Source organism: Spermophilus citellus, assembly GCF_964194105.1.
Source record: "Spermophilus citellus genome assembly, chromosome: 2".
In the NCBI taxonomy this organism is placed as follows: Eukaryota; Metazoa; Chordata; class Mammalia; order Rodentia; family Sciuridae; genus Spermophilus; species Spermophilus citellus.
In genome coordinates this window covers 151,081,972-151,109,789 of record NC_138183.1, presented here as the reverse complement: position 1 = coordinate 151,109,789, position 27,818 = coordinate 151,081,972, and the positions used below count along the sequence as shown (strand labels likewise).

General features: G+C 48.0%; 1 protein-coding gene across 1 annotated transcript; it reads left to right on the top strand.

Moving 5' to 3' along the window:
* Positions 1 to 21: 21 nt before the first annotated feature.
* On the top strand, positions 22 to 25,899 carry UPK2 (uroplakin 2; the record flags this gene model as incomplete). The annotated part of the gene is made up of 6 exons (XM_081268383.1): positions 22 to 241; positions 23,372 to 23,500; positions 24,358 to 24,492; positions 24,660 to 24,798; positions 25,030 to 25,100; positions 25,507 to 25,899. The coding sequence occupies 6 exons, from the start codon at positions 22 to 24 to the stop codon at positions 25,641 to 25,643; spliced, it is 831 nt and encodes a 276-aa protein (XP_081124509.1). The 3' UTR covers positions 25,644 to 25,899.
* Between the last annotated feature and the right edge of the window lie 1,919 nt (positions 25,900 to 27,818).

Genomic DNA, 27,818 nt, shown 5'->3' with positions numbered 1-27,818 from the left:
CAGCGTAGGTTCCAGGTCGAGATGCCGAGCAGAGCTCTGGGCAGCCACGAGTTCTGGGTGGAACCCTGGAGCGAAAAAGGAGGCGAGCGGCCCATTGCTGGAATCGAGCAGCTCCCTCTACTGGAGAACTCGGGGAACCACTGTGTTTCCGTATATCTGTGTGTCACTGTGTCACGAGGGATGTCACAGGTGTGTCAGCGAGAGTCGGTGTGGGCATTTGTGGGTGGATGTGCCGGCATGGGTAAGGGTGTGTGAGGGTGCCTGTTCGTGGCTCACTGTGGCTGTGCCAGCGCCATTAGGGGCTTTTTCTGGAAACACAGTGTGTACCCACAACCACATCTTGTGTTATAATTTATTTACTTTGGGGATGGGGGTAGGGGAGGCCCTAGCGATGCTTATTATCTGAAATTACGTATCTTCCTGTTGCTGGAATTACTGGGAAGAACCGATCTTCCAGCTGGCATTCCTCACCTGATCGTTCAGTAGCTTGAGAAGGTGGGAGCGGGTCGGGCCAGGGGAGCATTTCCTGGGAAGCGACTCCACGCGCTGAAGCAACCATGGACCCAAGAAAGGGTTAACCCGAAGCCCCACAATGACTTCAATCATTGGTTCAGCGTACTGTCAGTCAGCGTTATGAGGGCGGGGTTTTCGAGGCAACAGTCGGATTGCCTGACGCCCCTCAGTTGCCCCTCGACCCCCCACATCATTTCACCCCCATCTCGGTGGAGAAACCTTCCTGGGCCCTGGAGGAAGAGCAGATCCGGGCATCCTGGCTTCCCTACTCTCTCCAGCTGCCTGGCTTCCTGATAGATGGTGATTATTATATAATAGACTTGCTGGACAGAACCGTGCCAGCGCTCGGAACACTTTGCCCCCTCCTCGAAGCCTGCTGTAGGACCTGGCACCTGCAGCCCAGAGCCTGCTGCCCAGCTCTGCCGGCGCCCCAAGCACCGTCTCCATCCCGGGGCGGGATCCCAGAGCCACCTTCTCTGGTGGCCTGGGGCCGTGTTCTAGGATGAGGCGGGCGCCAGGCTGGGGAGTCGCGCCGGCGTCTCTTAGGTCTCAGGGTCGGCTTGTGGAGTGTGGCTTTACCAGCGCCTAAGATTATGGGATCCACTAGATCCCCTCCAACCTGAACTTGGAACTTAGGAGCCAACAGAGGTGGGGCTAGGGGGCGCAGGGGCCAAGGTTGGAAAGGGAAAGTAGTTTGGAAAAGGTGCGGGGGCAGGAAACGGGAGGCTGAGAGAGGGGGCCGACGGGGGCAGCGGGGGAGGGACTCTTATCCTGACAGAGCTCCCGCCTTCCCCGACTGGAAGGTTTGGAAAAACTGAGCAGGCAGCCAAGGCTTGGCTGGAAATCCTGCAGCCCACCCTCCTGGGGACACAAAGCTGTAGGGCGGGGGCAGGGCGAGGGAAGAGAGCACGACCCCGGGTGGGCAGGGCCTCTTTTGGGGCTGGGGGCCCAGGGGCCAGGTCCCTGGGGAGGGGGTTCCTGGCGCTGTCTCCCTGCAGTCTGCTTCCCCCTTCTCCCGCTCTCCCCCCTCCTCCCCCTCCCCCTCTCAGGCTCCAGTCTTGCAGATTGCGGGCAGACTTAACTCCTTGCACTCCAGCTCGGTGGAGTCTCAGATGGTGACGCTGCGAAGGAAGGAAGGAGGGAGGGAGGGACTCCAGACCCCACTCCCACCCACAATTTAACACCTTGTGGCCCGGAACGCCATCCCGGAACTTGTGCTGGTCAGACCCTGACCGGCTGCCTGGTACAGGAGGAGCCACACGCAAAGCCGCGCACCTGGAATTGTGAAATCCAGTCCACTTTTTGCCCAATCTTAACCGTCTACCCTCTCCGCTCCCACCTTCTGTGTCGGTCCTCCACTCTCTGGCCACCCTCCCCGCCTTCACCCACTAGTTGGGGCCGGGGGCCCCTGGCGGATAGAAGGCTGCTGGGAGCCCGGAAGTCTGCGTTTGGAAGCTACCTGAGCTTTCTCCTCTATATCCCTCCTCTAAGGCCCCCTCTCAGGTGACCACAGCCCTTGCCTCTTTCACTGACAGGCTCTTGCACCCATTTGAGGGGCTAGCTACCCAACTGAATGTTTACCTTCCCCAGCTCCAGCTAGCACAAGGAACTGAGTTCCTGGAAAATCTGACTTCACCTCTACCTAGACCCCCTCCTCTGTCAGATTTGTCCCCCAAGTTATGCTACGAATGATTCTGCCCGAGAGGTACTGCAGACTAGGCAGGAAGGAGTTAACGAAGCTACTGGGCTCAGCGTGACAGCCAGGTGAGGCACCGCCCTTCTTGGCCTCAGGTGCGAGTGGGTGGGGACACTGACCTTAAGGGCTGCTTTCCTTTTGCCCCCTGGTGGCTAGATCAGGCTTAGCAACCTTTGGCAAAAGTCTGTTCACGTGGAGGTTCGCGGAAGGACGACTTTGTGAACTGCTAGAAGCTAGAAGTCCTCCTCTTCCAAGGGAGAGAGATCCTTCTAGGGGGTGCGGAAAGGGAGCTCCCACGATCCCTGCCTATCGTGCTGTCCCCACTCAGAAGACTGCCAGGCGCTTCCATATCCTTATCCTAGGAACTCTACTTACGGGACCCAAGTATTCGAGACACCTGAAGGAGGGCATGGAATAAAGCAGAAGACACCAAGTCCTGACCTCTCAGGATCTCCATATAATAGAGGGGGGTAGAGGAGGAAGCTGCCCTCCCCTCCCACACACACACCTTCTTTCCTTTTTTGCCCCAGGCCTTTTCAGAGCTCCTACTCCCTTTAAATCCCAGCATCAGATACAACCCTCAGGCCAGGTCCAAAGCTCCTACCAGCTCCTACCTTGTTCCTTAAGCTTCCCTCCCATCAAGTGAAGCCATCTTCTGGATCTCGCCCCCATAAAAAGACTCTCCTTGCTGGAGCCTAGGAGCTCACAGCCACTTCCTCTTATTCCCAGCATGGCTGCATCTCTTCCCATCTAAAAGCCCTCTCAGGTTAGCAAAGCCAAGGATTTGAAGCGTTCCCTTTCTCCTCCCACCCCCATCTTCAATTGCCTCACTTCTCATTTTCTTTCTTTCTTTCTTCCTTTCTTTCTTTCTTTCCTTTCTTTCCTTTCTTTCCTTTCTTTCTTTCCCGGGGATTGAACTGGGGCACTTGGCCACTGAACCACATCCCCAGCCCTATTTTGTATTTTATTTAGAGACAGGGTCTCACTGAGTTGCTTATACCTCACTTTTCCTGACACTGGCTTTGAACTTCCAATCCTCCTGCCTCAGCCTCCCAAGATGCTGGGATTACAGGCGCACCTGGCTTCTCTTCTCATTTTCTGCTGTCTTCTAAGATTTACGGTACCTGTATAGGCAATTCACCCAATGGGAGACAATTCTGTCATTTTGTACATTGTGATATCTAACTTATTTACCTTTTCTTCCAGGAACTCCTTTCTGATGGAGGACTCTGCCTACTTATTCATTCAACAAATACCTATTGAGATCTACTATGTGCCAGGCACTGGACTAGAACTAGACATATGTTAGTGACAAAACAGATAAGGTCCTTACTCTTACACAGCTGACAGCCTAGCTGGGGACAGACAGGTAAAGAGAGGATTTCAATTCAGTGTAATTAGGGGTTAGGGAGCACCTTACCCGTGTTTTGGGTAACTGCAGTATGGATCACCATCTGAACTGAGACTTCATACAAGCTTCAGGTGTGGTTCAATCCAGGCAGACAGTGCATATCTCACTGGAGTTCCAAAGATAGACAGGATTGCAGCAAGAGGTCTAGACCAGATGTTATAAGAGATCACTAAGGCTTAATTTCCATAAAATCCCTTGCTAATAAATTCTCCAAGTCCCCAAAGAAAGAAGATGGGCCTGAGAGTCCAGAGTATATGACATTGGCCTAGTCAATCCCACTCTCTGGGCCTTACTTCATTCTTCTTGTTCTTTTTTTAACCTACCTCTCAGGCAAGATCTTGGTTTTCTTCAAATATTAAAAAGAAAGAAAGATGGGTTGAATTTAGCTCCAAAATCTTTATTCTGAAGACCGCAATTAGATAGCAGGCTTGTTGAGAGGGATAAACACTTAGCTTTGACCAGCATGGGGAGGGGGCAGAGTTCTTAAACCCAGAAGCAGGTGCTTGCCTAGTGTGTGCAGCGTCCTGGGTTTGATCCCCAGCACCACAAAATAAATAAGCAAAAGCTAGGAGAAGTTATCAGAGGCAGGATCCTCAAAAGAAGTCGAAACCAGTCAACCCTACTCCTTGCCTGCTGCCCACTGGTCTGGCAGTTCTAAGTCCTGGGAACATAATTCTTGCCATTTAATTCTTGTGTTAAAGGCAAGAGCCTTTCTGAGATACTTCTGGGAGCAGAGTGCTTTGGGGGGCAGTGCTTACATTACTTTTATATGTAGCACTACCGAACTGATATTTTTAAGAGGTGAAAGGCTTCCACACTGGTGAAAGGACTTGCCTGAGATCACGTGATAGATGAGTGATAGCTGGAAGTCTAATTCCACATCCAGACTCTTTCCACGACATAGCACTTGTTTCCAACTTTCCATTGGACTTCTTCCTGTGTCTGGCTCATTTCCCTGTGAGGCCATAAGATCTGGGAAGGCAGGCTTGGCCTCCTTATCTGGACCCCTCAGAGCCTGGACGTGGTGCTCAGAACTGCTAGTCTCCCAGGTACCCCCTTTTTTCTCCAAGCCTAACCCTATTGACATGCATATAGACCCCTGGGTCATTTTTAAAAAGCTTCCCTGGATTATGGACAAAGCCCTGGGCCAGGCATAGTCAAAGTACCAGTCAGACCTAAAACCTGGTCTGTGACTTGAAGTAAACTGATTAACTTCCCTAGCCTTCAAGTTCTGTTGAGACCCATAACCTAACTCCTAGGCCTTTTGGCCTTTTGTAACTTGAAATCCAAGCTTGGGAAGTGTTTTTAAAAAACATAGCTCAGAGGGGCTGGGGATGTGGCTCAAGCGGTAGCACGCTCGCCTGGCATGTGTGCAGCTCGGGTTCGATCCTTAGCACCACATAAAAACAAACATGTTGTGTCCACCAAAAACTAAAAAATAAATATTAAAAAAATTATCTCTCGGGCTGGGGTTGTGGCTCAGAGGTAGAGCGCTCGCCTAGCATGTGCAAGGCCCTGGGTTCGATCCTCAGCACCACATAAAAATAAATGAACAAAATAAAGATTGTGTCCAACTACAACTAAAAAATATTTTAAAAAAAATTCTCTCTCTCTCTTAAAAAAAATATATATATATATACATATATATATATAGAGAGAGAGAGAGCGAGCGAGCGAGCTCAGAGGTCTTTTTGTCTTTTTTCAGAATCCCACAGCCTCAGGACCATGTATGTGCTATCTGCAGGGACTGGGGTGCTATGAACTAGGGCACTTACACCATGGTACTATGCTTAGTTCTATGAAAGTTACAGGATGTGTGAGCTGAATCTATTCTGGACCCCTACAACCCAAACACTGATCATAATTGTAAAACTGAATTCTAGGTTTTACTTGTATCTTTGGAAGGCTGTCCAGTTCATAACCTACAACCACATGCGTTCAAATTCCCTTTCTTTTGCTGCTTTGCTACACCTTGCAACAGTCACGGTCACTCTGAAAACTCCAAATCAGCCCCTCGGTCCTTGGTAGTCAACAGAGCTTTTGTCTTCCTCTGTCCACTGTCATCTCCCACTTGCACACTGCATGGATTGGTGGAGACACTCCGCTTTCATTATTTTCTTCTTTTCTTCCCCCTCTCACCTACTGTCCTGTCTCCTAGTTCTGTATTACAAAAGCCCTGGGAGGAGCAGGCCAAGACAAGATTTCCAGCAACAGGTGAGGGATAAAATTATCTTGGGGGTGAGAGGAGGTGGGGCAGAGGAAGGCTGGGGGCAGTCAATTTTTAGTTTTTTTTGGTTTTGGTTTTGGTTTGTTTTGTAGTACTGGGGATCAAACCAGGGTCTCACACCTGCTAGGCATGTGCTCTACCACTGAGCTACATCCCCAAACCTTTTTATTTTATTTCATTCAGTGTCTTACTAAGTAGCTCAGGCCAACTTTGAACTTGTGATGGTCTTGCCTCAACCTCTCAAATAGTTGGAATTACAGATTTGCACTACTGTATCCAACTAATGATTAGGAAGTTTTATCCTGTCACAGATAACATAGGTATCTACCCTCTAGGGGCAAATGAGATGGGGATAATGAAAAGGTGTGGAGGTTATGCAGTCAGTTCAGGTTGCAAGCTCGGGGAGATGGAGAATGAGGAAACTGACCTGAGTCTGGAAGGAGAGGCCAGGTGGGTACCAGGGAGCACAGAGGGCCAGGTAAGGGGCACAAGAAGAGCACAAGCAGGAGCAATCCTGTTCTTGGACCTCAAAAACCAACTACCTAGGAGCTGGGGTTGTGGCTCAGCGGTAGAGTGCTTTCCTAGTATGTGTGAGGCCCTGGTTTCGATCCTCAGCACTACATAAAAATAAATAAAATAAAGGTATTGTGTCCAACTACAATTGAAAAATAAATATTTTTTAAAAAATTGTTTAAAAAAAAAAAAACTACCAAGTTCAAATTCTTTCTGGTGTGGAACTCCCTGCCAACATTTCTGGCAAGCAGTGTCCCAGAATCATCTCGAACATCCCCAGGAATGGAGAGCTTATTGCCTCCCGAGACAGCCCATTTCATTTATGAGCATCTGCTTTTCCTTCCTCTGAGCTGAACTCTGTCTCCCAGTGGTCTCCACTGAACTGAACTTCACTTTGAGCTGAACTTCACTTTGAGTTCCTGGTGGTCCATGTATTATATCATGGGGGTCACACAATGTAAGTCTAATTCTTCACATATTTGAGCTTCAGTGACCCTGACTCTTATCTTCTTTAGCTCAAACATTTCCAGTTCACTAAACAGTGACTTCATGATAACATCTGACCAACACAGAGTAAAGCAGGAGTGTCTGTCCTGTCCTTTATTCCAAATGCCATATTTCCAGCAAAATATTTCTTACTGAAACCCTGATTCTTTTTCACTGAAACTACCTCTCGGTCATGCCTGGCCCATTATGTGCTACTAAGGTCTTACGTTTTTGTTTTGTTTTGTTTTGTTTGTTGGTACCAGGGATTGAACTCAAGGGCACTCAACCACTGAACCACATCCCCAGCCCTATTTTGTATTTTATTTAGAGACAGGGTCTCACTGAGTTGCTTAGCACCTCGCTAAGTTGCCAGAGACTGGCTTTGAACTTGTGATCCTCCTGCCTCAACCTCCCGAGCCACTGGAATTACAGGCTTGCAACACTGTGCCAGCTCTTACTAGCATTTCTGAACATTTCATCTTATTTGGTTTACCTACCATTCTATGCTTGGAGCCAATTTATGGATCTTTATCCTGTCTTTCAATGTCTACTATCCTTCCAGGCTTGTTATCTGTGAATTGTGATGTTAGATCTTCACTTAAGGTGTTGATCAAAATAATTAACAGGACAGAGATGAAAACAATCCCTAAAGTGCACAGATGTTTTTCATTGATACCAATTCATGTCACATTGAGAAGTAGCAAGATTGACTCAGGAGACTGAGGCAGGAGGATCATATTTGAGGTCAATCTGAGCAACTTTGCAAGACCTGTCCCAAAATAAAATAAAAATAAAAAGAGCTGGGAATGTAGTTCGGTGGTAGAGTGCCCTGGCTTGAAGAAAGAAAGAAAGAAAGGGGTGAGAGGGAGGGAGGGGAAGAAAGAAAGAGAGAAAGAAAGGAAGAAAAGCAAGATATATGTATACGTACGTAGGAGACATATTTGTATGAGATGGAGTCAGATCAGATAAGCCTTGAAAGCTTAATGGAAAAATAAGGAAATAGGCTCAGAAGTGTTTGAGTAGAAGAGTAATATGGGTAAAAAACACTACCTTGGGAACTCTACAAATCTGGATTTGAGTTCTGGCTCTGGCTTACTAACTGAAGAGCATCGAAGAAATCAATCACTCCAAGCACTGATTTCTTCTTCATTAAAATGGGATAATATCTCATTTATAAAGTATTGTGAAGATCGGGATTCCACATATGAAGAGCGTAGAACATAGAACAAGGTAAGGTGCTCAATACAGGAAGAAGAAAACTAAGGAGGGGTGAGGAGAAGGAGAAGAAAGCTGTGCTTAAGACAGCTGTGCTTAAGGCTGATTTCTGAGTAGGGATTACAGTAGGCGAAAGAGAGGCATTCACCTCAGGGACAGCAGTGAGGGCCTAGGATGGCTTGCTGGGTGTTTGGTGTAGGGTGATATACTTGGAATGGCAAAGGAACAGAGGCAGATATGAATGGCATTTCACAAGGAGAATTGATACACTCTGGACTATGGAGAATGATCTATACCCTGGAGAGGGGTACCTATACCCCATGGCACATTGACACCATGCTGCATCCTGTGAAAGTTACAGGACATGGAAGCACCAAGATTTTTACATTGAGTAGTGACAGGGGAGTACAAAGAGGGATGATGGTTTGGGGAAGATGGTTCATGTTTAGGGTTATTGAATTAGGCATGATAGTAGGATATTCTAATAGGTGTGACTGGTGATGAGGTGGAGAGATTTGATTGGAACTTGGGAGGGAGAGAAGTTGGCCAAAGTCGGGTTTTCAGGAAGCACCCCTTGTCAGTGGTAATTGTAGGCATTGGCTGAGGTCTCTGACAATGATTTGGGAAGCAAACCAAGGGCAGTGCCTCACAGGACACCCCAGGGCCATCATGATTCTGACATAGGGCTGAAGAAGAAACTGCCCAATACTGCTGTCCCTCCCCACTGTTCCCAGCCCCTGGCCAGAGATGAACAGGCCACCCACCAACTGCATCACTGCAGACAGACCCACACCCCACTTAACTCTGCCCCTCCAGGGCTCTCCCTTCTCTGCCCTGATAGCAGGAAGGACACAGGTTCTTGTCTAACCCCCACTGGTTGCTACAGTTGTGGAGTTGAGAAGGAAGAGACAGGAGGGAGGCTACAGAAAGAGGTCTGGACAGAGGATTCAGGGTGTCCTTAAGGAGCAAAGGAAAATCGGAGAAGCTGAGTGATAAGGACACAGGTGAGCACCCTGAGTCCACGGAAAAGCAGACCCCCCAGAGGAAGAAGAAAGAGAGACTGAAGGAGGGGGCAGAAAAAAAGATTTGCCGACAAGCTGATGAAGTGCAACTGAGAAAACTGTTGCCATGGTGACAGGTCCAGAGGAGGGAATAGGAATATAAATCGGATTATGAGTTGGGGGAGTCCGTGGGGGGCGGGTGTTGAAGGCCCAGAGGCACTCTGCCATATCGGGCTCCCCACCAAACTTCCTTCCACCTGTGAGGGACACCTTTCCCGAGGGTCTCTCCCCCTCCCCAGCCAGGCAAGGAACACAAGAGCAGCAGCACAGGAGGGGCCCAGGGCTCAGGCACAGCTCAGCCCTTCTCCCTGGAGTGAAATAGAATAGACCTGTGTCCCTATCGCCCAAGGTGGCCCTTCCTCTTGGAGGCTTCTCTCCAAGGGCCCTGGTTTATTTGATCCAACCTCTTCTTCAGAGGCTCAAAGAGCAAGAGAGAGGAATTTGTTTTAAGCACCTACTATGTGCCCAACTGTCCTGGGCACTTGCTGCCTCCTTTAATTCGTCCTTGCCACCACCTCCATTTAAAGACAGGAAACTGAGATCAAGGTCATTAGCTGGAAGTAGCAGACGACAGGAGGTATAGCCCTGGCCCATCTGTTCCAGAGACATTTGCTCTCCTAGCCCACTGCCTACCTCAGGAACCTGCTTCCCCTCTCCCTGTTTTTTCCTGCACCCTTACAAGTCATAGGAGCTGCTCAAAGAATGGATTAATGCAAGGTCTGCCTCTATTCTTAGAGATACAGAGAAGTGGGGAGACATGAGGCAAATATGTCACAGCCAGCCAGGCTCAGACTCTGGGAGGCACAGGGGAGCTCTGAGCTCCAGGCTTGGGGAACAGGCTGGGCTGGGGTTGAGAGGCCCTGTGGTGGGTAGTGGGAAGCTCAGAGGCCAGGCCATTTCCGGCAGCTGAGGAGAAACTCTGAACACAGCTATGTAGGGAGCTGGGGAAGTGGCAGCCCTGTGTAGCTAGCCAGTGAGAGTGACTGGGGTTGGTATTTGCCTGCAGGTCCCTGCAAGTAGAAGTGGCAGGAGGAGGAGGGAGGAAAGAGGAGGCAGCGCCTTCCCTCCCTCCCCCTCCTTGGGCTTCTGAACAAATAACAGTTTTGCAAAGGGCACCATATCTGATGTGCATATCAAACAGGGCCTGGGAAGGTGGAAGAAGGCCATGTTTAGGGCTGTGGCCTGGGGAGGCATGACAAGACCACCTACCCACCTCAGGAGAAGGAATTGGGGCCAGATTTAAAAGCTCTCCTGGCCCCTACCCATCATGTCTTGCTCTTCTTCCTGGTAGCTCTCATGAAACATCTCCCTGTTCACTCTGGGGACTGGTTTGGGTCACACTCTAACCTGGAAGACCCTGTTTGGATTGGAGAGTTGGAAATGCTGGACTCTAAGAGGGGTTAAAGGTCACAGTTCAGGGCTGGGGTTGTGGCTCAGTGGTAGAGCACTTGCCTAGCGTGTGTGAGGCACTGGGTTTGATTCCCGGCATCGCATATAAATAAAAACAAATAAAGGTATTGTGTCCATCTACAACTAAAAAAAAACAAAAAAAGTCACAGTTCTCTTGGGTCCTTTAGCCACTAGGCTGGAGACCCCAGGTCTCTGTCCTCATACCCCTTCTGGGAAGGAGCTCCAGGATCAGCTCACTTCTGCTGCATTATCAGGCCTTCTCCACACTCCACCCATCTCCCAGGAAGCCCCCTGACCCTCCCTACATATGCCCATCAGGCAATCCATACAGGGGCCCATGAGGAGCCAAAAAGGTTTAAGGAACTGCGGGGGTGGGGGGGGAGATCTTCCCCTGTCCTTCCCCTTCTCTTGACCTCCTCAGGCTGTCTGGCTTAAGAAGCCTTTCATGGAGTCCTAGATCCATCTCCCCACAGCCATTTAGTCCTTCAGAAGCCTCTTGTGCAGCCCTGTCCCTCATCCACGCGCCTCCAGTTTGAAAGGATCTCCTATGGCTCCTACTTGCCAGATCCAAGGAGCACATTTCAAATCTCTTTGATTCCCTGAGGTCCTGATGTTGCCGTACTGTCTTCTGCAATTGTTCCCCCCGCACTTGGGCACCTGGGAAACCATTCCCTCCTGGCTCTTTTCTTTTTTCTTTTCTGGAAGCTTCTGGATCTCCTTTACAGGCTCCTTTTTTTCCTTTGTCCACAAATGAAAGGGTTCCTCTGGTGCTGTCCTTGACCTTGCCTTCTCAGGGGCATGCACTCCTCTCCAAGGCATCAGATGTCAACACCTGCTCCCCAGAGCGTGCACCCAACCATCTTCCCCAGACCTCCACCCATTGTCTGACAGGTACCTCAACTAGCCAGTTCACAGAAGCATGTCCACCTCAGCCTCTGCCCACAGTCTCTTTCCCAGCTAGTGATAGTGCTTTCCTCTACCCAGCTGCCCAAGGCATATCCTCCCCACCTAATCATCACCGGAGCCCCAGTACCACAAATGACAACAGCAATAACAAGATAATACACACACACACACACACACACACACACACACACACTTTCTTAAGGGATTTTAAATCTCTTCATCTAGTCTCAGCTACTTCTCCAGTGACTTCTCCAAATTATACTCTAAACTTCCAACGGGTCCATCTCTGACTTTAAGTCTTTGCAATTCTTTAAGCCTCTCCTTCCCTAGTTCTTTTAGGTCTCCCCTCTCCACCTCTCCCTGCACCTTGCTCTTACTCAACTTTTAAGGTCTCCACATATTCACCACTCCCTCCAGGAAGCCCTTCCAAAACTCCCACCCAACATCCATGTCAATTGCCCCTTTGGTAAGGAGCCTCTTTGGCAAGTTTACTTACCTTTTCTGTGCTGAGGTTTCATCAATGAATCCAATGAGAATGACAGTTCCTACCCCTCAGAAGTTGTTATGAGGAATAAACAAGAAAATATATGTAAATTCAGGCATGATGGTGCACGCCTGTAATCCCAGCTATGTAGAAGGCTGAGGCAGGAGGATCACAAGTTGAGACCAGCCTAGGCAATGTAGTGAGGCCCTAAGCAATTTAGCAAGACCTTGTCTCAAAATGAAAAGTAAAAAGGACAGGAGATGTAGCTCAGTAGTAGAGCACCCCTGGTCTCAGTCCAATACCAGAAAGAAAGGGGGTGGGGGAGGAAAGAAGGGAAGGAGGGGGAGAAAAGAAAGTATATGTAAAGGATTTAGTACAGTGCCGGGCACATGGGAAGCATTCATAAATAACAGCTGTTCTTATTCTCCTCCTGAACTCCTGGTGCAATGCGGTAGTGGGTGGAGTCTCCTCAGCACTGTTTCCCATCAGACCCTAATTTCAGTGACAGCTAGTCTCACTCACCTCTGCATGTCCAGTGCTTAGCACACAATCGTTTAATAAACATTTGCTAATTAAATTAATTCATGTGAATTTGTACCATTTCCCCCACCCCCACCCCCTCAGTGCTGGGAATGGAACCCAGGACCTTGTGCATGCTGGGCAAGCGAGTGCTCTACATCCCAGCCCAGTCTTTATTCCTGTGTGCATGAGCTCTTCTTTAGGCTCAGTTACCCCAAATCAAGCCTCCACCTAGTCTCAGGGTAATCTTTCAATAATTAAACGTATGTCACTTCCCTGCTTAAATCCTGTCAGAGACCCCTCATGTCTGCAGAAAACATGTAGGTCAGGCCTTTCCAGAGCAATCGATCCTCACTCCTCCACCCTGCCCTGTTCCTGTGCAATCCTTTCTTAGCAGAGCTCTGTTCTCTGGCTACAATGAACACTTTGCTAGAAACCTCCAGCCACTATCCCCTCGGCTCCAGATGTCCTTGTATGGTTTAGATATTGTTTGTACCCCAAGGTCCTTGTGCTGGAAGCTTGGTCCCCAGCGTAGTGGTATTGAGAAGTGGTGGGATCTATTAGGAGGTTGGTGAAGTCATGGGAGTAGCACTCTAGGAAGGGATTAATTCCTGTCTCCTGGGGGTGGGTTAGGTATCATGGGAATGAACTGCTTCTCTCAGGAGCTGATTGCTCTTTATAAACAATACCACCTCATGTGCTTGACTTCTTCTGCACATGGTTGTTTCCTTTTCCACTTCTATTCCATGAGAATGTGACCCTCACAGAAGCTAAATAGATGCTGTTGCCATGATCTTGAATTTGCCTGCTTCCAATACTGAGAGCTAAATATTTTTTTTAAATATGTAACTCACCAAGCCTCAGGTATTTTGTTTTAGCAACACAAAATGGACTAAGACACCTTCCTCTTGCTCACTTGGCAAAAATTCTTCTCCCCTTCCAACACCCTGTCCCAGATGGCACAGCCTGGGGTCCCTGAAGGCTTTGAAGTATATATATTTAGTGAAAGTACATTTTAATAATGTGTTAAAGTTGTGAAAATAAGGACATTTTTACCTAAAAATCCAGATTTCTGGAACTTCTTGAAACAATGAGGCCAACTAGGAAACAATTTAGTTGCCCCTTACAGCAACACAATTTTTCAAGAGCCAGGAATGGCCACTTCTCGGTGGACACAACATCTTTGTTGGTATGTGGTGTTGAGGATTGAACCGGGCCACACACATGCCAGGCGAGCGAGCTACCGCTTGAGCCACATCCCCAGCCCCTGGCCTCAGAGTATTTTGACCCATTCAACTGCAGTGAGGACCTGGGCTTTCTTTCCTCAGCAATCACTAGTTGGTCACCATCTGTGTTCAGCGCCAGCCCACTCTCCTGGCTCCGTGCTCCTCCCCTTGCCTCTGCACTCCTGTGCATCACTAGCCCGATCTTATTCTCCGTCCACTCTCACCAGTACCCACAATTTCTTTGCTTTGAAAATCCCAACCCGAAGTCAATACAACCTGACAGTATTATCATTCCTTCACTCAAGCTGTTAAGTAATTTGAAAAACTCCCAAAATGTCAAGGTTGATGTGATGGTTAATTTTTTTTCATTTAAATCTTTATTGCAATAGATGCAAGCATTTCAGATTATATAACATGAGAAGTATAAACAGAAATGAGTGATTAGCTTGCTTAACTTTTTTGACATGTAGAAAAACATACTTCATTATAAATTTTATGGCTTGATCACCAAGAGACATCTCTCTTTTTTCTTTTCTTTTTCTTTTTTTTTTTTTTTTTTTTTTTTTTTTTTGCTATGGTGGATTGAACCCAAAGGCGCTTAACCACTGAGCCACATCCACAGCCCATTTCCCCCTTTTTAATATTTTATTTAGAGACAGGGTCTCACTGAGTTGTTTAGGGCCTTATTCAGTTGCTGAGGCTGGCTTTGAACTCATGATCCTCCTGCTTCAGCTTCCCAAACTGCTGGGATTACAGGTGTGTGCCACTGTGCCTAGCAAGAAATCTAGTTTATTTTTAAAGTTTATTTTCAGGGGCTGGGATTGTGGTTCAGCGGTAGAGTGCTCACTTAGCATGTGTGAGGCCCTGGGTTTGATCCTCAGCACCACATAAAAATAAATAAATAAAATAAAGGTATTATGTCCAACTACTTCTAAAAAATAAATGTTTTTTAAAAAAGTTTATTTTCAAATAATATCCATTGTTCTCTATAGCTAATATTTTTTTACTTTCAATACTACTTCAAATTTATGGTTGTTTTAGGTATCAATTATACATTTAAATACATTATAAAGAAATACATATATCATACTTAACAAATTTTTAAAACTTTTGTAAATGTATTTGAAATAATTGGTTTCCTTTCTAAACCTATTTTTTTCATGCACTTAAAAATATATTCTGAGGTCTCGGGTTGTGGCTCAGTGATAGAGCACTTGCCTACCATGTGTGAGGCACTGGGTCTGATTCTTAGCACCACATATAAATAAAAAATAAAGATCCATCAACAACACACACACAGAGACATATATATATATATATATATATATATATATATATGTCTGTGTGTGTGTATGTGTGTGTATATATATATAAAATCTGGGAGCAAATCTACAGAATATAACAGATTCCTATTGAAGTAGTCCATGATGCGAAGACAGGGTGCCACTACTTTTTTCCCCTCATTTTTTATTGGTGCATTATAGTTGTACATAATGATGAGAACTGTTGTTACATATTTGTACATGCACACAATATAACAATATAATTTGTCCAGTATCACTCCCCATTACTTCCCCCCTTCCTCCCTCCCTCTTATCCCTTGGTCCTTTTTCCTTTGCTCTCCCTTTGATTTTCAGGAGATCCACCCCAATATTTATTTTTTGTTTTTCTGCTCTAGCTTCTGCTTATGAGATAAAACATTCAACCCCTGACCTTCTGAGTTTGATTTAAGTAATTTGAAAAAAAAAAATTGTCAAGGTTTACATGATGGTTAATTTTCCATCTAGCTGGCCCATGGTGTTCTGAGTTTGGATTGAGTCAAATATCATTCTGGATGTTTCTGTGATGGTGTCTTTTGGATGAGATTAATATTTCAATAGATAGACTTTGAGTAAAGCAGATTACCCTTGGTAACCTAGGTGGGCCTTGTCCAAACAGGCCCTAATAGAACAAAGACTGATATCTCCCAAGAAAGAAGGAATTCTACCAGAAGACTGACTTTGGACCTTTTTGAGTCTCCAGTCTGCTAAACTGCCCCCTACCATCAGATTTTGGACTTGCCAAGGCTCACAATCATGTGAGTCAATTTCTTAAAATACTTCTCTCTTTCTATCCATACACATAGTAAGAATTCAATTTCTCTGGAGAACCCTGACTAATATAGTTGGTGCCACTAAAGACCAGTTGGCCTCAAACTCAGCTGGATCATCCCCACCAAGGGCCTTTGGAACCTCTGACCCCCAAAACAGCTATTTCAAACTCTTATACCTCTTTGCCCCCAAATTCTTCTCTGTAGTGAGTGAGTTTCTTCTCAAAAACTACAGGCCTTCAGGAGAGAGCTCCCTTAACTTATGCCTCCCCTTCCCTACTCAACTCCTCCCAAAGTATAGCATTTGGGGGGCATTATTGTCCCTATTCTTCTTTCCATGGGGAATGTCACTCCTGTGGCCAAGGCTAATGCCTCCACTCTCCTGATCAGAATCCCATTTTCTTCCTCTTCCAGAAGGTTCTCCATCAATATTACCCACTTATTTTTCAACTGTTTTTAACTTCAAAACAAAACAGATAAGGCTTTCCTGTACCCCAAAATCCCTCCAGTTAGCTGTCTCCTTTCTTTCCTAGCCAGCTTCTTCCAAGAGCTGTCTGCACTGTTCTAACCCTAGATCCTATCTCCCTGTCCCCTCCAGGATCTGACATTCTGGGTTCTACCTTCCTCACCTGCAGAAAACTGCTGTCTCCAAGGATGTACAGATACGCAGAGCTCCAAGATGCCAGGCCCCTGTGGACATGTTTTCACTGCTTACCTTCCATATCCTGATCTTTTCATCTTGACACCTCTTTTTTTTTTTTTTTTTTTTTTGGCAGTGCTAGAGATTGAACCCAGGGCCTCCAACATGCTGGGTAATTGCTCTACTATTGAGCCACATCCCTGGCCCTTTATTAACATTTTGTTTTGAGACAGGGTCTTGCTGAACTGTTGAGACTGGCCTTGAACTTGCAATCGCCCTGTGTCAGCCTCCCAGGGGCTAGGATTACAGACGGGCACCACCCCCGAGGGCATCACCATGCCCAGCAATACCTCCTTTTTAAAACTCTCCACACAATCCCTAGTTTTCCTAATTTTCATTCTTCCTTCATCAGTTTCTCTTCCTCTGTCTGTCCTTTACCTTTTTCTTTTCTTCGCGCCCATCTTCTTTACCTTCTTCCCAGAAGCTTGTCCACGGCTGCCTTCTCCTTCCCTCTCCTATTCTTCAAGGAATATTCCTCCTCAGTGATGATTTTAACCATCCCACTTCCCTCCCTAGGTATCCCCTAGTCCTCTGTGTTCCAGACTCAGATGTTCAATGATGAACATGCCCTACTGGACATTTCCCAAGGTGTTGGTATTAGTTATCTATTACTGCCTACCCAATTACTCCCAAACTTAGTAACTTATCAATACAAACATTTATTCAGGGAAAAGAATCTGGGAAAGACAGCTGGGTGGTTCTGGCTGACTGTCTTGAAAATCTGCAGTGATGGTGTGGGCCTAGGTGCAGTCATTTAAGATTTCACTGCAGCTGAATGGAGGACCTCATTCCCCTGGTATTGCTTGGGGCCTCAGCCTCTTGCCACAGGGACATTACTTCATGCAGGTCCTCCCAAGTGAGCAAGGGAAAGGTGAGCTGCCTCTTATGGCCAGCCTCAGAAGTGAGGTCTAATTTCTTCTGCTGTATTTGTTGTTTTGTTTTATTTGTGTGTGTTTCTTTTTTGTTTGTTTGTTTGTTTGTTTGTTTGTTTGTTTTGCCTGAGACAGGGTTTCGCCTTGTTGTCCAAGCTGACCTCAAACTCCTGGGCCCGAGAGCTCTTCCTGCCTCAGCCTCCCAAGTTCTGGGAATACAAGCATGTGCCACTGTGCTCAGCTACTTCTGCTGTATTCTCCTGGCCACACAGGCCAACAGTGTAGGAGGTGGCTACACACAGAGCACAAGTATGGGAAAGCAGGATAAAAACAGGTGTTTTAGTCAGTTTTTTCGCCGCTGTGACTAAAAGACCCAACCAGGACAATTGTAGAGGAGGAAAAGTTTATTTGGGGGCTCATGGTTTCAGAGGTCTCAGTCTAAAGACAGCAGACTCCATTCCTCAGGGCTCAAGGTGAGGCAGAACATCATGGTGGAAGAGTGTGACAGAGGGAAGGAGCCCACATGATAATCAGCAAGCAGAGAGTGATATCTCCAATTGCCAAATACAAAATATATACCCCCAAATCACGCCCAATGACCACCTCCTCCAGCCACACCCTACATGCCTTCAATTATCACCAATTAATCCAATCCTAATACCACTGAAATTCATTGATTGGGTTAAGGCTCTCACAACCCAATTATTTACCCTCTTAAACCATTTACATTGCCTCACATGTAAGCTTTCAAGAAACACCTCACATCCAAACCATAACACCAGGTATGGTGGCATACACCTATAATCCCAGTGACTTGGGAGGCTGAGGCAGGAGACTCCCAAATTCGAGGCCAGCCTCGGCAACTTAGTGAGACCCTATATTGAAATAAGAAATAAAAAGGTTTGGGGATGTAGCTCAGTGGTAGACACCTCAAATTCAATCCCCAATACCAGAGAGAGAGGAAAGAGAGCAGACGCACACACACATGCAGGATTATTAGGGGCTGTCATGGAGCCTGACAATCACAACACCTCAGAGTTAGCAGATCCACAGTGAACTTTCTTCTCCCCGTCCTCCTTTCAAATCTGTTCTCGGCCATACGGCTGGAAATCATTCTTGATTCTTCCTTCCTTAAACATACTCTTCAGTCACTGATTCCAGTCCATCTCTCCTTAATACCACTGCAATCTGTCTGCTTCTCTCTATTTCCATGCTTATTGCCTGGCCACATTTTTTTATTCTTTTTTCACTTGGATCATTTTGCTTCTCACCCAGTCTTCTTGCCTCCTGTCTAACCTGCTGCCAACCCATCCTCCACACTGTTGCCAGAATGATCTTTACACAACTCACACCACTCAAAGGCTTTCATTTTTCTTGAGGGTCAAAACCAAGCTCCTTGGCATAGACTACGAAGCCCCTGATGGCCCAGCGAGTGGCTCTAGCTCTCACCAGACCCATCTTTGGATATTTCTTCCTTGCTAAGATACTTGATTTACAGTTCCCAGAAGGTGTGAGGATAACATATATCTCTGAGCCTTTTCATATGCTGCTCCCTCTCTTTAGTTTACCTTCTTCCACTTACTTGAGTACCACTGACTCTGATTCACTCTTCAAAACTCAGAAAATTGGGAGCAGAAATTGCGTCCTGTCATCTCAGTGATCTCAGCACCTAGCAAGGTACCTACCATAAAGGAACTGTTCAACGAGTAGACAAGTGGTTCCTATGTGCCTGGTACCCTGTGGGATACTTGGTGTTATGGTTTGCATCTGCAATGTCCCCCAAAGGCCATGTATTGAAGGCTCAGTCCTTGATGCAGCTATGTTCAGAGGTAGAACTTTGGGGAATCAGCTGGATCATGTGGGCTCTGACCATCTGTGGATTAATCATCCTGACTGAATAGACTATGGGGAGGTGGTAGAACCTGTAGGAGATGGTGCCTACTGGAGAAAGGGGGTCGCTGGGGGTGTTCCCTGGAAAGGTTTATTTTGTCCCCAGCCCCTTCCTCTCTTGCTGCTCTCTCTCTCTGCTCCCCAGATGCCACAAGGTGAACAGAGGTTCACCATGGTCCATGGTGCCTCTCCTGTGCCCTTCCACCATGTTTCTGCCTTGGAACCAGCTGATCAGGGACTGAAACCTCTTGAAGCTATGAGCCAAAATAAATCTTTCCTCTTGTTTTTCCCTCAGGTGTTTTGGTTATACCATGAAAAGCTAACACCCTTGCTGTATAATGCCCATATCTCAGCCATTTTCCCCTCAAATTAGTTTCCCCACCCCAAACATTTCTTTTTGCATCAATGACAAGGCTGGAAAAGTGAATTCTGAGTTATATCCCACCTCATTCCTATTTGCTCTGTGACCTTGGGAAAGTCATTTATTGCCTCTGTGCCTCTAGTCTTTATCTGCAATAAGGGTTGATAAAAAGGAGAGGATAAGATGAATTACTTAAATTAGTATTTATTGAACCAGAGACTGTGCTAAACACTTTTAAATAAATTAGTTTGAGTGATAGTCACAATATTCCCATGAGACAGATTTTATACCCTTTATACAGAAGAGGAAACTACAGATCAGAGCAATAAGATGGATAACTTGGCCCAAATCACAAAGCTGGAAGGTTTGGGGTACATGACTAAATCACAGGCTACATTAGGAAAAAAAAAAAAAAAACGGAGCATCCAGGTCCTTCCAACCCTGAATGATGAGGAGTTTGTTTTTGTGTGTTTGGTTTTTGTTTGTTTTTGTGGCATAGGATATGAAGCCTATGTTAGGGCACTAAGTTACATCCCCAGTCTTTTTATTTTTTTTTTCTTTAGTTGTCAATGAACCTTTATTTTTTTATTTATATGTGGTGCTGAGAATCGAACCCAGTGCCTCACACATGCAAGGCAAGTATTCTACCACTGAACCACAGCCCCAGCCCCAGTCTTTTTATCTTTATTTTGAGGCAGGATCTCACTAAGTTGTCCATCTTGAGCTTGAACTTTCAATCTTCCTGCCTCAGCCTACCAAGCTGCTGGAATTGCAGACATGTACCATCACATCCATCCCTGAAGAGGAGGATTTCTTATTGTCACAGCCTTTTCTAACCTTGGATGTCAAGAAGAGAGGACCTACCACTTCCCAATAGAGCAACATGTGGTGAGTATGACATCTGACCTCCAGGCCCAAGCCCTCAGTCCTCCCCTGGGTACTCCTACAGTTCTTGACAATGATCTCCAGAACTCCTTCTGCACCTTTATTTTAAAACATATTTTATCTCGCTAGATCTCCTGAGTAAGGGAGGAATCAGTCTCCCCCCCCCTTTTTTTTTTGCTACTGGAGATTGAACTCTGGGGCACTCGACCACTGAGCCACATTCCCCAGCCCTATCTCATATTTTATTTAGGGACAGGGTCTCCCTGAGTTGCTTAGTGCCTCGACATTGCTGAGGCTGGCTTTGAACTTGCAATCCTCCTGTCTCAGCCTCCCTAGCCCCTGGGATTTCGGGTGTGTGCCACCACGCCTGGCTAGAGGATTTCCATTTTTAAGATGAAAAGAATGAGGCTCAAAGTGACTTGCCTAAAAAGTCATATGGCATTATTCCTCAACAGGACAACAGTTGCCATCAGAGGCTTGTATGCCTTGGATGTGTTTTTCTAATTGACTAAGAGGCAGAGGAGTGGCATTGTGGACAGAGAACCTGTTAGACAGACCTTAGGTGCATGTTTGTCTGCTTTTTGGTACTGGGGATTGAACCCAGGGGTGCTTAACCACTGAGCCACATCCCCATAGTCCAGAAGGTCCAGAAAGAGGAGGTCTGTTTTAAGAGGTAATATAGTCTGACCAAAACAAAGAAATCAGGAATACCTTAAGTTCTTTGAGGGCAGAAACTCATCTTACCTTTATATTTCTGGTCCTAGTACAGTTCCAGTGACATATTTGGTACTCAATAAATGTCTGTTGACTTGAACTGGAAATTTGGAAGAAGAAGGCAAAGGAGGGAACTTGAGAGAGTTCAGAATCAAGAATCAAGGGAGACACCTAGAAATACAGGGTCCAGGAGAGAGACTCCAGACATGTGGTCCTGATTCCCTTACTTCAAGCCATTGGGGAATCCTCCAGAGGAACAGGGTGCTGTGGCTTTAAATGACTTCAGCATTGTCAATGAATCTGCTCTGCTAAAAGAGTTATCCTCTTGCTCCTGCGCTTGGCCTCCCCCTCCTCTCAGCTCCCCAAACCCTTCTCGGCCGCTGTGATGGGATAATTAGATGCGAGAGCTCAGCACAGATGATGCTCCAGTTGCTTAGCAACTAATGGTTTCCATGGAGACCGCAAAGCACAGCCTCCAGAGCAGCCAGTGAGCAGCTCGGCAGGGCAGGGAGAAGACGCAACTCTCTGCTCCTCCAGAAACCTGGGGAGGGTTGGGGTGGGGAAGGTGGGGGGGGGGTTGGAGGGAGAAGGGAGGGCTTAAAGGCACAGGGCCCTCATATCCCTTTAAAACCTGGTCTGAGATCTGCCCTACCCCAATCTGTCTCATCATAATTTCAGATGGGGAATGGGAGCTTAAGGGTGGACCCAAGGCAACCTGCCCTGCAATAAACTCAACCTCTTCTCCTTTCTGCTTCCTGGTTACGATTGAAATGGAAAAAGATACCTCTCAAACCCAAATGTAAACATCCTGCCAGGGGGTGATGGAAGTTGAGAAGTGTCGGGAACATCCCCTTCCCCAGGCATTCCACCCTTGACTCCCTTCTGTCTCCCGAGTTCTCTTTCATGTGCGAAAAATCCTCTTTCAGTTTATAAAGCAGGGGTAGGATCTGAGCTAAAGGGGACAAAAACCAAGGAGCAGGAAAAACAGAATTTAATTCTCCACCAAAAGGCAGCCCATCCTGGCAAACTGGGGGGGGGGGAAGCCCCACCCCTGCCTTCCATTGGAAAAGACCCAGAGTAAGTGTTGGGGGGCAGGTATCAAAACCAATCTTCTGCAAGTACAAGTGAGCACCATCTGTGTTACCTGAAAGTTCATTGGAAACGCAGAATTTCAGGCTTCGCCTCAGACCCTCTGAATCAGAAACTGCATGACAAGAGATCCCTGGTCATTCATAAGCACATAAATTTGAAGAAGCTCTGGCCTAAGACCCTTCTACCCTCAGCCCCGGTCCTCTTTACTGTTGTCCCCATTCACACCCAAGATGGAAGCCCACCCTTCCCACCAATGGGGTAGGAACGCAGCTCCACCAGCCCCTTATGATCATACAAGGATGCTGGCCTTCTCTGGGACGGGGAAGATAACAGGGTCATGGAGCAAAGAGACCTACAGCAATTATCTCTGTAGAGCATAGGCCTTTATAGAATTCCACAACCTCTCCTGACAGTGTTCTACTTTCCACAAGTGACTACCTGAATTTCAGTTTCCACATTTACAAACGGGAACCAGTAACATCCATTACTCGGATCGCTGTAGCTTATGTATGTGGGAACACAAGGAGCCCCTGGCCCATGCCCAGAGTAGGGGCATCCTTGTCTCCCTCATGGCCCCCCTTCCCCTTCTGCTGATAGTTCCTCCTTCACCTCTCTCTCACTGGCCCAGGGCAGGGAGTGGTCATAAGTTGTGTCAGTGTTTTTTTTTTTTTCATTTTCTTTTCTTTTTTTGAACTCTGAAATTTATAGAAAGGGTAATGTACCTTTTTTTTTTTTTTTCATTTTCTCTTACCAGGTCTCTTTCCATTTTATTGTTTTGCCTCGCTGGGGATCAAACCAGGACCTGACATGCTAAGCATGCTCTCTACCCCTGAGCTGTAGCCTCAGCCCTCTTTCTCTTTTTTATTCTCAATTCAACAAATGTTTGCTGCCCAAGGCTGACTGTGCCCACCCCACCCACGCTTGTCTCTCCAGAAGTCTTCCCTGGATTCCCTTGTTCCCACCCACCAGAGGAATCTGAAAGCCTACATGTCAGTCACCCCTGCCTCTCCCAGCAATAGCTGGGCCTCGGTGAATACCAAGAATTAAGCCCCCTGCTCTGCTACCCCTCTCCCTGTGATCAGTCTCTTTCTCTCCTTTTAGAAGCTCCTCAAGGTTACTCTCCTCTTCCTACATACCAGGGCAACTTCGGAATTCATGCCCTTCCTGGGAAGACCCCTGCCATCAAGGGAGAGCAGCCCCCCACCCCAGGCCAGGCTCTAGACCACACAGGTGCCCACAGGAACACTGCTTTACATATGGGAGGCCCAGAAAAGGGGGTGGTTTACCTTGCTCCTCTGCAGCTGACTAATCACCAGGACTCAGACAGGGCACCCCCACACACTTCTGGCCTGAAGGCCAGCTCTCTGTCCTGAAAAACCTGTCCCAAACTCCCCCTAGGCCATAGGGCCCAAGGGGCAGGTTGGACTGGATTCCCCTTCAGCCCCTCCCACCCCAGGACAAAATCAGCCACCCCAGGGCAGGGCCTCACATGCCTCAGGAAGCCCCAGCCTGCCAGCACCTGTTCCAGGATCCAGGTTTCAGTCCAGCATGGCATCTCTGCGGCCTGTCCAGACCTTGCCCTTGATCCTGATTCTGCTGGCTATACTGGCCCCGGGGGCTGCAGGTCCCTGCAATCTCTGGGGAAAGGTTCAGAGGTCTAAACAGGGGGCCCTGGGCCTTCCAGGTTCTCAAAGGGAAGCTGGTCTGGCTGGCTAGGGGTGGGGGTTGGTGATATCAGTGACCGGGCATTAGACTAGGATCCAGGGCACATTCCTGGGCCTCTTCCAGACCCAGGAGGCAGAGAAGTGTGGGAAAGGGTCCAGGGCTGCCCGTGGGGATAAGGTTGGGCGCTGCCTGCCTCCTGGTATCCGAAGTCTGGCTCCAGGGCAGCTTGGAAGAGTATGCAGCTTCTGCGGCCCAAACCTGCCACCTGGTGGTCAGGCTCGAACAGGCTTGGCTGTTCTACTCTCCGGCTGCAGAAAGGGGAGATGGATTTCACTTCCTTAGCAGTGGCCCCAGGGGGATGCACCAGATCTGATGGCTGGACAGGGACTGATCCCCATCTGAACTCCCTTCTGGCCTCCCAGCAGAGTTCAACATCTCAAGCCTCTCTGGTCTGCTGTCCCCAGCGCTAACCGAGAGCCTGCTAGTTGCTTTGCCCCCCTGTCACCTCACAGGAGGCAACGCCACACTGACTGTCCGAAGAGCCAATGACAGCAAAGGTCTGCCTCCTGTTCCCCAGGCATCCCAGGGCCCCACCGGCATCCCTTCCCCTATTCATGCCTCCTTGTCAAACCCTCTCTTGGGGCATTCAAACTCAAAGCTGCCCCTTTCTCCCTGGAGCCTCCAAAAACTTGACCCTGACTTTCACTCCCAATTTCCTGCCCAGTGGAGAAGTCCAGTTTTATAGTGCCTCCATGCCGAGGGCGCAGGGAGCTGGTGAGCGTGGTGGACAGTGGGAATGGCTTCACAGTCACACGGCTCCGTGCATACCAGGTGACAAACCTCCTCCCAGGAACCAAATACTAGTAGGTATCTGACCCATGCCTGGAGCAACTGAGGGATGGGGATGCCGGAAGAAAAGCTGGGAGGGTTCTGGTGGGGGGGGGGGAAACGGCCAAAGGGTGTGCAAAGTGTCCTCTCCTGGGGGAAGGCACAGCCATGAAGCTAGGTTGGGGAGCCCACTGGAGTCCTTCTTTCCCTAAGTCCCAGATACTCACTGAACATTTTCTCCTCTCTCTCCAACCCTACCCCAAAAGTATTTCCTACCGAGTAGAGAAGGGGACATCTACCGAGTCCAGCAGAGAGATCCCAATGTCCACGCTTCCTCGTAAGTAGTGCTCTGCCTCCGTCTCTGGGTCCACAGACCTTCCCGGGACACTCTCACTCCATCCCCCAGTGTGGATTAGCTGCCCGCCTGCGCCCCCACAGCACCTTTGCATCCTACCACAGAGGCCCGTGGCAACTTCCTGTTGACTCATCTGTCCTACTATTAAACTAAAGGCTCCTCATGGGTAGGGTCGGTGTCCTCACCTCTGTATCCTCGGGGACTCCCCTAGGAGATGTTCTGTAACTTTGGTTTGACGGGTGTTTGGGTCCACTGCCTGGCTGGTCGGATGGATGAATAACTGAAAGAATGGACATTGGCTGGGTGGCCAGATGAGAGCTAAGCTGTGCACCTGGGGAGCCTTGGGCCCCTCCTGCCCTCAAAGGCATCCCTTTTTCTCTTCTGACAGGAAGGAATATGGAGTCCATTGGTCTGGGAATGGCCCGAACAGGGGGCATGGTGGTCATCACAGTGCTGCTGTCTGTGGCCATGTTCCTGCTGGTAGTGGGTTTCATCATTGCCCTGGCTCTGGGCGCTCGAAAGTAAGGAGGGCTGACCTGCGCGGGGCTCCTCCAGGAAGTCCAGAAACTCTCTGTGTCCCAGCCTGCCTCCTCCTGGGCCTCAGCCACCAGCCTCTGGCTCCTTCAGTGCCTTCATGTCCCTCTCCCTGCCCCCACCCTGCCCCTGGAGCCCTTTCCTCCCTCAGTCCCTCTCCCTGCCCCCAGTGCCACACCACCCAACACTCCCTACCATTCCCCTTGCTGCAATCCTGTGGGAGTCGACATTCCTACCATTTCACCATTCTGACCCCCATTACAGTCCACCCTTCCTCTGTGAACTTGGTCTCTACAATAAAGGCTAATCCACATCTACCCTGTGCGGTTCCCTTTAATGGGCTCCCATTGGAGGCAAACCTATAGAATCCACATCCAGGCTGCAAGTGCACCTGGACTCCTCCCTGCCTCAAGCCTCAGCATATAAGACACCAGGAGTCAGAGCTCTCAGACCCACACCTGGGCTGTGGCTTTCATATTATGCACAGCACGAAGAAGACCACCCAACCAGGGTCCTGGGTTGGCGGCAGAGGCTGAGGCTGGGGCATCAGGTAGGGGCCAAGGGGCCTGAGGGACTGGCTGGGGCTGGCAGAGCAGGGAGAAGCACTGGGAGAAAGAGCCACTGTCTGGGAAAGACAAAGACCCGGCCACCAGGGTGAGACCCAAGGATAGGGCACTGGAGGGGGAAGTGGAAACAGAAGTGGAAGGACCCTGGCTGGAGGGGGACAAGGGAGGTAGAGTGTGGTAACTAAGGGAAAAGGGCAGGAGTCCCTTTCTTTCTTTTTTTTTTTTTTTTTTTTTTTTTGGTAACCAGGGATTGAACTCAGGGGCACTTAACCTCTCAGCCACATCTCCAGCCCTTTTTAATATTTTATTTAGAGACAGGGTCTTGCTAAGTTGCCTCAGGCCTCGATAAGTAGTTGAATCTGATCTTGAACTCAATAATCTTCCTGCTTCAGCCTCCTGAGCTGCTGGGATTACAGGCATGTGCCACCATGCCCATTCATCCAGGACATATTCCTTACAGGGACCAGTGATCTTTACATTGTCTCTTTCTTCTTTCTTTCTTTCCTTCTTTCCTTCCTCCCCCCTCCCCCTTTCTCTCTCTCTCTCTCTTCTCTCCTCCTCCTCCTCCTCCTCCTCCTCCTCCTCCTCCTCCTCCTCTTCTTCTTCTTCTTCTTCTTCTTCTTCTTCTCTCTCTCTCTCTCTCTCTCTCTCTCTCTCTCTCTCTCTCTCTCCCCCCTTCTTTTTCCAGTATTGGGGATTGAATCCATGGCCTCAAGCAAGCACTCTTGGACTGAGCTACATTCAGGCAGGCCTAATATATCCCATAACTTCCCTGCAATTTTTACCACCATCCTTCCAAGATACTGTGTTCCTGCTTTCCTCAGGACCTTTGCACAGAGTATTCTGTGAGCCAGAACTGCTCTTGTGACTACTCCCACTGCCTCTTCACTCCTATTTACATAGTTAGCTTCCTGTCCCTTCTCAAGGGAAGCCTCTGACCTTCATTCCTCCCTTTAGGTTGGACTCCCCTATCCCGTCTCCAGTATTACCACATAGTTTATAACTGTGTTTGTGTGATTATTTGATTGTCTCCTTTATCAGATGGTGAGTTTCCTGAGAGCAATTGCTTTGCTCCTATCTTTGTTCCACACTGCCTGGAACATAGTAGGCACTCAATAAATACTTGTTGAATAAGTGAATGAATGAACAAGCCCATAAAGAGAAGGGGGAGTCTGGGAAAGGACCAAAAATCCTGTGAAAACAACCAGAAAGGATTCACAGGAACCTTGATGACCTCTTTGTAGAGTGATCCTAGAACTTGAGACAGGGAAGCAATGGAAGAGAAGGACAATGATCTTTCTCATTCCACAAATATTAACTGAGCATATGCTATGTGCCAGGTGCTCCTGAAGGATCTAGGCTCACACTGTGAAGAGACATCTTTCTTCTCTCATGGAATTAACATGGAAATCAATTAAATAGAAAATGTAATGAATGCTGTGAGTAATGGAAGAGGATCAGACACTGGGCTCTTCTTTACTTTGAGTGGGAGTAACCAAGCCAAGGCTGAAAGCTGGGGAAGTCAGGACTTTCTTCCCCACCCTATTGCAACAGCCCAGGAAGGTTTAGGAGTCCGGCCTAAACCTACAGGAGGACACTG